General features: G+C 37.2%; 3 protein-coding genes and 1 long non-coding RNA gene across 6 annotated transcripts in view; 3 read left to right on the top strand and 1 right to left on the bottom strand.

Moving 5' to 3' along the window:
- LOC104943572 (hepatitis A virus cellular receptor 2 homolog) overlaps window positions 1-4501 on the top strand; it is a 16636-nt gene extending 12135 nt beyond the window's left edge. For all 3 annotated transcript variants that reach the window (XM_010769024.1, XM_010769022.1, XM_010769023.1), the window contains 3 exons: window positions 2972-3067; window positions 3544-3563; window positions 3658-4501. In XM_010769024.1, the coding sequence (XP_010767326.1) occupies window positions 2972-3067; window positions 3544-3563; window positions 3658-3813 (272 nt within the window). In that variant the 3' untranslated portion in view covers window positions 3814-4501. The remainder of the gene's footprint in view (window positions 1-2971; window positions 3068-3543; window positions 3564-3657) is intronic.
- A 2350-nt stretch (window positions 4502-6851) lies between these two features.
- On the top strand, window positions 6852-9192 carry LOC104943569 (uncharacterized). The gene is made up of 6 exons (XM_010769019.1): window positions 6852-7069; window positions 7158-7478; window positions 7670-7795; window positions 7886-7927; window positions 8020-8168; window positions 8552-9192. Exons 1-6 carry the CDS (start codon window positions 7033-7035, stop codon window positions 8978-8980), a joined length of 1104 nt encoding a protein of 367 aa, XP_010767321.1. The 5' UTR covers window positions 6852-7032; the 3' UTR covers window positions 8981-9192.
- Window positions 9193-10583: 1391 nt separating this feature from the next.
- LOC104943574 (CMRF35-like molecule 6) lies at window positions 10584-11134 on the top strand. The gene is made up of 2 exons (XM_010769025.1): window positions 10584-10697; window positions 10812-11134. The coding sequence occupies exons 1-2, from the start codon at window positions 10631-10633 to the stop codon at window positions 11132-11134; spliced, it is 390 nt and encodes a 129-aa protein (XP_010767327.1). The 5' UTR covers window positions 10584-10630.
- Window positions 11135-11459: 325 nt separating this feature from the next.
- LOC104943567 (uncharacterized) lies at window positions 11460-12666 on the bottom strand. Its single transcript, XR_798121.1, has 3 exons — window positions 12619-12666; window positions 11805-11900; window positions 11460-11521 (listed from the first exon to the last, which is right to left on the bottom strand). It is a non-coding gene; the product is annotated as an uncharacterized lncRNA (long non-coding RNA).

The raw sequence follows: 12666 nt of genomic DNA, 5'->3' as shown, positions 1-12666 counted from the left end.
GAAAAGGGTAGCTGGGAGTGGAGGGTTGGTTTATGGCGGCAGTGGGAAACAGTTCCTTCAGGGGGTGATAAGGAGGCCTGGCTGGTCTTGGGAGTGTGGAAGTCCTTGGATTCCTCCTGGGAGAGACACAAAAATCATGTGTGAGGCAAAAACAGGCAAAGTTGTCAAAGAATATGCTGGTAAAGAGCTATGAGCGGCACGCTACAAACCGTTTCACGGCAACAATGGCAGGGGAATGAGTGCAGGCTGCAGGTTTTCATAGTGTGGCTGATGAGCAGGTTTCAGGTGTGGTTGATTGGAGATTGCTCCCAGCCGTGTAGAGCAGACCAGCAGGCAGAGAGAGAGACACACAGTAGAAAGAAACACATACAAACACTAACAGGGGGTTTCAGGGACGGGCAGTGATAGTCGGTCCATTCTTCTATATGTCTGTCTTTGGTTTTCTAAGTGTTATTCGATCCATATGACAGTAGAGATATGTGCATAAACAACAAAAACACTTGGGGTATAATGTTCGAACAATGTTATCACCAAACATTTTAAGAATGTTTTTAGAGAACGTTATCCTACCTTTCAGAAGTAAATTCTAGGAACCAAATAAAACTTCTCGATGAAACCATTCCTAGAATAATGAATGGTAACATTCTCAAAATGTTTTTAGAACCAACAATGTCTAGCTGGGAACTCAGACATGCCTACGCAAACATGCAATATCATGAATTACGTGCTTGTTTTTTCTAAAAAGGAAAATGTGGTGACATCAGATTTCTTTTAAACATCCTTTTCAACCAAATGCAACAACTTTGTTTTTTAAAGCACACTACAAATAAATTTGACGTTGACCATGACCCTGTTAATATTTCTCATCACAGGAACATTTTATAAAAAGAGAATAACCTCCTGAAAACATTATCCAAATGTTGCTTTCAAAATGTTCTTCTTTGGTTATCATTTAACATTGAGGGAACATTTTATAAAGAACATCTTTAATGTGTTACCCCAACAACGTCCAAAACACGTCCTTAGAATGTTGCAGGCAAAACGTTCCACCTTTGTTAACGTATCACATTAAAGGAACATTTTATAAAACACTTTCTGTCATCTCAGTCCTCAATAACATCCTGAAAACATTTTCAGAATGTTTCTTGGAGAATGTTCTTCATTTGTTATCATGTAACATTGAGGGAACATTTTATACAACCCTTTCTCTCATCTCAGGCCTCAATAACATCCTGAAAACATTTTCAGAATGTTGCTTGGAAAATGTTCTTCATTTGTTATCATGTAACATTGAGGGAGCGTTTTATAAAGAACATCTTTAATGTGTTACCCAACAACGTCCAAAACACATCCTTAGAATGTTGCAGGCAAAACGTTCCACCTTTGTTAACGTATCACATTAAAGGAACATTTTATAAAACACTTTCTGTCATCTCAGTCCTCAATAACATCCTGAAAACATTTTCAGAATGTTTCTTGGAGAATGTTCTTCATTTGTTATCATGTAACATTGAGGGAACATTTTATACAACCCTTTCTCTCATCTCAGGCCTCAATAACATCCTGAAAACATTTTCAGAATGTTGCTTTGAAAATGTTCTTCATTTGTTATCATGTAACATTGAGGGAACGTTTTATAAAGAACATCTTTAATGTGTTACCCAACAACGTCCAAAACACATCCTAAGAATGTTGCAGGCAAAACGTTCCACCTTTGTTAACATATCACATTAAAGGAACATTTTATAAAAAAACATTTCAGGCCTCAATAACATCCTCAAAACATCCTCTGAATGTTGCAGTTAAAACGTTATGTCTTAGTTAACCTTAAACCTTATAGGAACATTATTTGAACAAATAAACATCCTAAAAAGGTTCTTTGAACATCAGATTAAAATGTTTCTTTAAAACCTTGTTAGAACCAATAGGTAACGTTAGCCAAAGTTGTGAGAACGTTCCCCGCTAGCTGGGCACACTAGACGTTTGTTTTCACTTCAGGTGCTGAAGGTGGCTTGTTTCTCCCCTTAAATGTGTTTCTATATGTATATACAGTATGGGTCTGGAACTAGTCCAGGTCCAACATGCAACAAGTGGGATTTGGAAACTTGACTGCACATCACTAACAATGGACTTTCCATGAAGTAGAAGACATCTTGTGTTGAATAGAATCTAGTTTATTTCTTTTAAATGAAAAAACAAAAACTAACATCAGACACATTATTGAAAGCAGAATATTGGAATATGTCTCAAAACATCTGAGGAAGCGATATGTTTTGAGTTAATTTTTGCATCTATACCATAGCAACATTGTTTTAAACAAACCTCTGGACTGTGTTGTTACAATATATATTTAAATCAATTACTGTCATACTAAATGATACTGTTCGCACAACAGATAAATAAAAGAAAGTTTGATAATCGCCTGAAACAAATCTCATTAGTAATCATGACAAAGACATAATCTCCTTTCACCGTCAGGAGGTGGCAAACCATTGTTTTTAGGTATTAACATGCATGCAGCCTATACAGTATATCGAAACGATAAAAAAGGCATATACTGTACTGTTGTAACATGCTGCTATCAAAGGATAAAAATATTCAGAAATGTGTGGAATGGGCATGTGTTTATCCTGTGATGTGCATGTGAAACATTGTTTCCATTTATATAGGAGGCAGACAAAGTTTCCATAGAGTGCATTTTCAGTAATAAGTGGCTAAACATTCTGTGCTTTGAGGAAGAACTGATATTTTTTACCAATGGATAAAAACAGGTTGTTGTTGTTATGTTCTTAACTGACAGCTGATTGCTCATATTGAGAAATAACTTAGTCTGATAATTAGATTTCTTGGTCAGAATTTTTTTCTGCTGCATCAATAATGAAATGATTGTTCTGAATATCAGAGACTAAGTTGTCATCCTGTTGTTGAATAAGCTGTATTGTCAGTAGCACAAATGACTGTCTGTTTGCAGACACCACAGTGGTCATCATTGTTTCGGTGACCCTGGCACTTCTGGTTTGTGCCATTATACCTCTTATATTCTACGGACACTGCAGGAATAATGCGGGTGAGGAGACACATGCTCAGAGACACATGCTCAGAGACATTCATGCTTACACACACTGCTTACACTCTACAATGTCTACATTTTTTTTAAGGGTACATTTTGCCCATATTTTTAATTCATACATGTTTTTCCCAAGTAATTGGAGCTGCTTCATAAATTAACTCTGAAAGATGTTATAGGTGACCCTGAGGGCACCAAGGACAACAGAGACACTGAGAACATTTCAATATAAAAGAGGTCATTTAGGTATTAAAATAACCCTGTGGGTTTACAAAATGTTCATATTCATTGTCTATAGGGCAGCTGCACACTTTAAGGATGGTGAAAACACACATTTCAAACATACTTCTCGGCTTTGAGATGCTCATATTCACAGATATTGATTGAACTTTCGTAGGCCAAAGAACAAACATGAAGCAATCCTAAATTAAGGGTAGTGGTCCCCTTTAAGGAATCTTGTTGCTTGTGTGTTTCAGAAGGTCTAAACAAGAGTGAGGTTAGTAACCATTTTATAATTCACCACTTTTAGTGTTGATTTAATTGTTCACCTCTAACAGCTGTTCTAATGACTGTATGGTATTTACTTACAGTCTGATTACTGCGAGGAAAATACGGATGGTGCTTCTACTCACTCTGCAGTGAGGATGCAGGCTCTGCAAGCAGGTGCTGATCCAGAGTCTAGTATTCCCGACGCCTCGCAGTACGCTGCTGTCTATCAGGCACTGGATCCGAAGACTGTGGACTGAGCAGGATTTATTCCTTTGAGCTGACAGCTAAACTCAACCTCTTCTCTGTATGTTACATTAAATAAAGGACAAGTGTTTAACTATATTTCTGTACTATATGTTTGACTTTCTATGTGTCATTTTGTAAATGTGTGAGTAAATGTGTCAGTTAAACTGGGTTCAGTTAAAGTATATCTAATCTGATCCAATTTCTTGCACTGACAATCATTATGTATCATTAGCACTTGAAATATTTTAGCTCTATGAAACCTGATGTACTTATATGACTCTGTTTTCTTCAAGTTTGTATCTTGTTGGTCGAATGCACTTATTGTAAGTCGCTTTGGATAAAAGCGTCAGCTAAATGCAATGTAATGTAAAGTAATGTTCTTGTGGGGGATTGCAATGGCCCTTCCCACACTTCCTTCCCTTTACTTCCGGTCCCCTTGCTCGGGCAACACCTATCTTGAAACCCAGCCTTCGCCTTTATCTCATCTACATACCTGCAAAGTCACACCCAATCAAGCCAGGGAAGTAACATGGCGTTGTGGCCCCCTTCCTCCCCTTGCTCGAAACATGCCTATCTTCGTACTTGACCTTCAGTTTGATCTCCGCTATATGTGTGTAAAGTTTTCGTCCTGCATGTTGTTTCATGGCCACAAAAATATCTCTGCAGACAAACAAAGAAATACAGACACCTGGAAAGTTACTCAAATCAAATTCAGTGGTAGTTCCTTGAGCACTTTTTGCCATGATGACAAACACCAACGCCTAAAGCAATGTTCCAAACTGCATGGAAAGCACTACTGGACTTACTACATCCTTGTCAGAGTACCTTTCTGGAGGTTTGGGATCCTCTGCTTTATACAATTCAACGTAGTGTTGGGGTAAGACCTGCAGAGGGTGCTACAGTACACATAAGCTATGATTCAACATGTCATCTTTGCCTCTCCCTATCTTTCACAACCCCCCTTGACAGCTCATTGACCATTATTCCTTCAGAAACTTTAAATACCTGGTCGTAAAGAGCGAATTTAAAACACTAACAAAGATTGTTGTCACCCATTTAATTTTTTCTTTGTGTATTTTTGTTATGTTGGTGTAGGCCTCAATTTTATTGTTGTTCCTTCAGTTTAATTAAGATTATTAATTGCATGTAGTTTATTTTGGAATTTGGAAAGAACAAAATGAAAACATAAAATTAATTGTAGATATTTAGTTTTCATCAGATGCACCAGTGTTTATGCTACCAGAACTATTTTCATGTTTAAAGTGATGTACTAAAGGCCCTGCTAGGTGTTATTGGTTACCTTGAGTCAGAGGGTTAACTGTTGCTTCCAGTGTCCTGTCTTTATGCTAAGCTAACAGGCTTCTGGCTATAGCCTTGCCTACAGTATATTAACTCCCTCACAGAAAATATCTACTAATTATATATGATATACTTTTGCTTTAAACTTTAAATAAAGCAGTTTAATGTTAACGTCACAGGACATAAAAGTGATTCATAATGTGACCCTGTCTAAATGCATGTAGTTAAAATACTTATTGAGTGCGCTTTAGTTGCGCTGATAAGTGGGATTCCAATGGCAAATACCAACAGGTGGCAGATGTGGAGACATTTTAGAGTGACCTTACAGTTAATGAGTCATTGCGTTTTAATCACCTTTAACAAGTGTGTAGCTGAAAGACTTTTGTGTAAACTCATGGATATTCCACTTGTGGGCGAATATATCAAATAAAATAAAAAGGTTATCTACACAATGGAACTTACAACAGCAGGTTAACATTTTCAACAATAGTAACAGTGCGAGCTTGAGGACCATAAAAAGAAGAAAAAAATAAAAATAAACCAAATGAAATAAAATACCTTACAAATTAAGTTTACTTACTCTAGTGTACAGAAACTCTTACAATTTTAAGAGTTTCTGTATTGTTTTAGCATGTCCAGGTAAGATTTTTAAGTAGGACATGAAGACAGTTAGGGTTGGATTTCTGTTTTGTATGTATAAAATAAAAAAAAGGATGATGCACATTCTCTTGACAGACATTACATCATCAACAATGTTTTATTCAATTTCGAGATTGGGTTTATTATAAAGTTTTCTGTGTATAGTAATATCATACCAAAAAGTCTAACTACAGGTACTGTCCCAAAAAGGGCGACTTAACATTTAAACTGTGGTGAGCTTAGTAACAGAGAGGGTAAACATTTAATCTATACACTTTACGATTACAGAATTAACTGGATTACACCGTGCAAGATTTCCGAGACATCCTTATTTGGAACCAAACATTTTCTGGGTAATAACCATGCGTACAAAGGATGAACAAATCCTTGTGGGCAGAGGTGTCGAAACAACAGAATGACTCTCACTTCTCTCTGACTGTCTCGCACCCTCCCTGCAAATGTTGTGACTCTGCCTGCATCTGAGCACGTATACCGTTCACAAGACTTGTGCATATGTCTGAAAAAGTGTGAAGACTACATAAAACAAATGTTCGTAATAATTATATTTTGTTTGTTTAATCTTTACAAAACCAAGGTATAAAATTGACCATTGAAGTTAATTTCAGTCAGATCCATGCTAGCTATACCAACATGTTCATGCAAGCTAAGCAAGCTTTTGATTAGCAGCATAGACGTGAATGTTAACCTTCTTGTCCACGCTTTTTGAGTGAGCCCTTTCACTTCAATCATTTGATACATCTCTATTATTAAATGTAGCTTACATTTGTGCCAAGGCAACTACAACTATTCAGTACTACCCAATACTCTGAATAGTTAATCAATATATCAATATAAGATATGAAGAAGCAGCGTGCATTATTGTATATCAATGACATAATATCAGTGATGGACAGTATGTATTTTATTTTAATATTTCGCATTACATTCACCTTTATTGCTAAATACACATAATTGATAGCGCTTAAAGGAAGTGTTGAAATGCATTGGAGAGAATGGTCCTCTCGCTTTAGCCCATGTTTATCTTCTCTTGGGTTTATAGTCATGTCTACACCCCCTCGTATGCTCTCTAAACCACAGGAAGTAGGTACACAGTTGAGAGCTTACATACAGTAGATGTAATCTTATTTGCAAACGGCTGTGCAGTAGTGGAACATGATGAAAGATTTAACCACTGCTTAGTCTATATTAAAAATAGATTTCAAATCAATTTCAAGATCCAGGAGAGACCAACCAGAGTAATACAACTACAGAGCTGACCCTTTTCATTCAGAATGAATACCTTTTATGCTTTGTTTTTTCTTCTACATGGTGAGTGTTTTTATTTAAATCCTCTATTAATGTGTCCAAACAAATCAAATATGCTTTAACTCTTGTTGGATGATTTTATTTTTGGCAGCTTCTGGGATAGAGGGAGCAGCGATCAACGTAGAGGGATTCGTGGGGGGAGATGTCTCATTCCAGTGTTCTCACAAATTTGCCTCGAAGATAGCTAAATACCTCTGCAAGGCTGCATGTAAAGGAATTGAAGATAGACTGGTTACTGTACAGTCTGGTGCAACAGCCGAGTCGGGAAGGATAACTCTGGTGGACTCAGGGGCCGGAGCCTTCTCCGTGTCCTTCAGACAACTCCAGCTGTCAGACATGGGGAGATACTGGTGTGGGGTGGAGAGGATCGGTTTTGACACATACACTTCAGTACAGCTTACTGTTAATGAAGGTATGCGTGTTATCTTATCATTCATATCTTTAACATGTGTCCTTACACTGATTTTTTTTTTTTTTTTTTCTCTGCATTCATGAACACACATTTTGTATTATTATGAATGGAATGTGGAGAGAATATTGTGTGTTTTTTACTCTACATCTGAATCCTGGGGAATAATTATTGCACAACTGTCCCCCATACAGGTGTTACAAATGAGACAAGAACTGTCAAACCTGAACTTTCTCACACATGGACATATGAGAATATGTCCAACTCAACACAGTTAACATCTGTAATGGACACCAGTAACCCTCCAATACTTTCAGCAGGTTAGAAGAAAACTTCACTTTGACTTCTTACAAATATATCTAATATCTTAAAAAAACGTTTTGAAAGAAATATCTCATCTGACCTTACAGCCACCAACAACAGTAATGGAGGAGAACAGAACGTCAGTACAGGTGGGTTTCATTTTGCATGTCTCAGCTGGAGAATGATGCTTGTGGAAATGTAAAGCGCTAAGCCATCTCTCTTGTACTTTTGTGTTTTTTAGGCACCGTTTTGTTTGCTACAGTTGGGACACTAGGCATGCTCACAATTTTGACGCTGGCATTGATCATCAGGAAATGTAGAGAGAGTTCAAAACCTCAACCACGAGTTTGCTTCAACTGCACAGACCTCTTCGGTGCAGACAAAAGAAAGGTATGAGAAACAAACTCAACACGTCAGGATGTCTAATAGCAAAACAACTGTCTTCCTAGAGAAACATGGCAATTGTCTTGACAGTTGGTCAAATAAAGCTGACAACGATCAGGTTTCCTTTCCTGATTTCAGAGGTCAATGTACAACCAGGGGTTTTCCAAAATACTTTCTGCTCCAATACGACATCACAACCCATCTCATACAAGAAAATGGTTAGCTTTTTGCAAGCTTTACAGGAGCTGATTTGTTTCCCCTGCCTTTAGTCTCTAAGCGCACTTGTATAGCATATGTTTTACTGAGAAAAATGTGCAGAGACACAGTTCAATTCCCCACAGTATAGTACACAATATGCTAATTATTTAAATAACGTTGCCACTTTTCAGCAGGCCAACTGTGCGAACAATGAAATTGTTGAGCCAGGGAAGTCGTTGAAGAACACATCTCAGAGGCTCTCCTGTACTCAGCAGCACCCAAAGATGGATCCACCAACATCTGCTTCCACAGCCCCTGACTTTCATACATATGAGAACATTTGCTGCTCCAAAGGCGCTGCACATTCGAGATTCTCCCCAGCAAACAACGGAGACGAACAATACGCCAACACTGTGATTTACATCAAACCATTACCACCTTTATCTGGAGGAACTGTCAAGGGCTGTCTTAGAAAACCCACAAATGAACCTACAGAAACTACAAATGCCAAAGACCAAGAGAGCTGTACAAGCAATGCACCCACCTGTCAGTCCCGCGCAGTCACAGAAGTGAGGCCAGCATCACTTTGGTTTGGGTTGAATTTATCAAAAACAGAGTGAGTTAGTGTGAGTATGATTGGGATTTTAAAGTTTAACTTTTGACATTAATAAACAACTGAGCTGTACTTTCTAATCTGCTTCTAAAGTGTTAACCCACATTAATCTTTCAATTAAAACTGCCTCTGTCTTTTTATTATTTCAGAGACAAAAAAAATCAAAATCATCTACAGCTTTTTTGTCCATTTGACATACTTCAATAAAATACAAATATTTGATTACAAGGCGTAACCGTGTGAGTTCAACAAGATTCAAAGGTTACAGCGGAGACAGTTTATGCACAATCCTAGCACGACAAGTTTATATTTTCTATGATTTTTTTTAACTGCTACCATATTTATGGAGCATTGACCCTTTCTTTCAATTACAGGGAACTGAGTAAATGGCTAAGGCTATCTCATTAGCTAGCATTAAGAACGTGGACACTGCAGTTAACTCTTTTTTATATTTATTTCAAAGGAGTTGTAAAAAAAGTAATAAAGAGTATTTTCTATGGTCTTTAGAAAGTAAGATTCTGGAAAATTCTTACATTTTGGCCATAGGGCAGTATGATATAATAGTGTTTATTTTCTTGGTTAAAATGTGCATACATCTCCGGTGGATGTTGGTCAATGTAGTGTCTTCAGGTGACAAAAGTAAGTGTGCAGGTCTTTATGACTGAAGTTAGACCGTGTGGGATGGAGAGGGCTGATGCGTGTGTTAAACTGGTGACTCCTAGTGGTCATATTATCAAAGACACTCTGAATAATGACACTACTCACCAAATTATAATTTCCGGGACATTAATGTTAACATTTTAAACGTTTGTGTGTACTATGGAGCAACATATAAAGGAACAATATTTTATAAAGATGGGAAATGAAAGGATGATGAAGGCTTGCTTTCAGCCAGAATGATATACTATTTAATATTGTATAGTTCTGTCTAACCAGCATTTCTACCATCCATTTCAGCTCCTTTATTATGATATATTATTTTATATTATATATTATTATTATTAGACTTCATGATGTATTTCTTATGTGGGGCATTTGGTTCAGAATAACACATCTTTTAGTCTCCTCCATAATAATAATACAAATAAAACACTCCAAATGCTTGCCTTTCATGGCATTCCTTTTATATATAAGTTGCTTTAATAGCTTCAACCTGGAATTATCTTTCACCTTTCACAACCTTTTAAACATGTTCTCATTAACTCTTCATATCTACATGAACTTGTCAGTGGAATAAATAAAATAAAAAATAATAAAATATAATAATAATAAAATGATAAAATAATGTTATTAATAGTTCATGTTGAGACGAAACCATAACAGGTGCTAACTTTGATTAAAACATACTTTATATAAAGGTTTGTAAAATGTGAGGACAACAATCTACCTCCTGAGCCACTGCCGCTGAATAGAAACGTTGACATTTATTCATTTCTGGGTCACTTGAGAAGGCCACTCTTTAGATCCACCCAACCCATCATCCTTTTACATTCATGGGCTGAAAGTTATGTGGTGAAATGTTTTTTACATGAAAGAGGAAGAGGTTGACACACATGGACATGAAAGCACCAGACAGAACACACAGACAGTTTTTATTCCAGGTTGCTGTCTCATTGTGAAGAAGTTGAGCGTGTGGACTGAATGTAAACTGAGAACGATGGGAGCGACGTGGATCTCATGGAGAACAACTGCAACCGTGTTCATCACTCTTCTACAAATCAAAGGTGGGCCGCTATGCTTTAGGTATTTCAAAGCTGATGAAATAGTCTTTAAATGAGTCAAAACTAAAATGTAAACACTTGGTTACGCAGCTAACAATGATTTTGTGTCACTGACAGCTCTGATCAGTGTCCAGACTACAGTTACCGGTGTGGAAGGCCAGACGGTTGAGTTCAAATGTGAATATGAAGATGGCCATAAGAGCAAAGTTAAATACTTCCGCAATGACAAAAATACGATCCTGATACAGACAGAAAAAGATGTCCGGTCGGTGAGAAATGGACGTTTTTCTCTTTTCGACAACACCACCGGATCCTTCTTCATCGTGAGGCTGGACAAACTCACCTCAAGAGACAGTGGGACGTACAGGTGTGGGGTGGACTCACAGCTGATCATAGAGCTGAAAGTTTTCCAAGGTACAGTATATGATGGCATCGTATAGGGTTACTATTTTAACTGCTGGTGGTCTTTAGCATGCACAACCAAAATTATATTTTCTGGTTAGTGCTTCAAAATTATAGATAATCGATAGCTAACCAGACAAATGTGATATAGTTTCTGTACAAATGGTGATCTGGAATCGTCGGGCCACATACCATAAATGAGAACTAAGTACTGATACCTTTCTCACACATGTTCCTTCTTTTTTTTTTTAAGATTTCTATTTCTGTCACACACACACACACACACACACACACACACACACACACACACACACACACACACACACACACACACACACACACACACACACACACACACACACACACTTCTCTATTATGTTCAGCAGTTGTCCTTTGCTCTGATGATCCCTCCGCAGCACAAAACGCTGAGAAAAGAGACAATTTTAATTGATGTAAATAACAATATCTTTTTTAATCTGTTCGCCATCAGAATCACAATCATTTTCATGTTTGCCCGTTTACTTCTGTTATTCAGCATTGAAATCACAGGATCAGTTTTGTTAGTAAATATATTAATTAATACATTACTTCACCCCGGTTATTTTGCCAATAATAAACACAGAATATATGATAAGAATAATGTATATTTAACCACAAATTCATATAGAGATTATGGCGTGTTTCTTATGCTACATTTCTGCCCCTCACCTTTTGTCCAGGGGAGTTTGTGTCTGCACAGTATCAGCACAAGCACAAGTGTCAGTAAGGCAAGACAGCCCACCACAATGCCAATTATGCCTGAAACTGAAAGACAACAGTTGAAGCTGTTTAATAATACATGCTGTCAGAAGAGTTTATTTGTGTTCAAGATTCATGCATAAAGGCAAACATTGTTTCAGCATTTGTTTGCAGTTGCTGTTTGTTAGCAAATGGACACATGTGGTCAGTGCTTGTTTAATTATATGTCCCTTATTTGAAACAGCAAAACAAAATCCTATAAGTGGAGATGAAGCCCTGAACAACTTAAACCAAAGAGTGTAGCGTGCATGGCAGAGGTCAAAAAGAATTAGATCTACAAGAGTTTCGTACTCAAGTACAAGTGAAGCGTACTTAAAATTACATTTTACGCAGAATAAAAATCACTTGTTAAAAAAGTGTACGAAGAAAACAAGTGATGGAATATGTAAAATACTTAGGGTTGTGATGAGGTGCTGATCACTGGAAATAGAACCATGTGCATATATTTTATGTAGATCTGTTTATTTTGAGAAGGCCTGGGGCTTACACCTTAAAAATAATCAAAATATGCATTCCAGAGTAGAGTAACAAGAATTAACCAGTGTACACTAGGCATTACGCTACATGAATACAAATAAACTGCCACTTAAACAGCTAAATAAAAACACATCAAGGTCCCAAACATAGGTGCAAACAATATAGCCCCATTGCAGTGGCAGCCACAATCAATGCCATAAGCAAAAGGTTTTTAAATTGACAACAAGGCAGCGCGCACATAATCAACCTTTCAGGGGTTTTGTTGTGACTTCTCCTTTGCCTCCGTTTTCCTCAT

This window comes from Notothenia coriiceps, unplaced genomic scaffold (genome assembly GCF_000735185.1).
Source record: "Notothenia coriiceps isolate Sejong01 unplaced genomic scaffold, NC01 NC01_scaffold00006240, whole genome shotgun sequence".
Lineage (NCBI taxonomy): Eukaryota > Metazoa > Chordata > Actinopteri > Perciformes > Nototheniidae > Notothenia > Notothenia coriiceps.
This window is presented reverse-complemented; position numbering and strand designations above follow the sequence as displayed.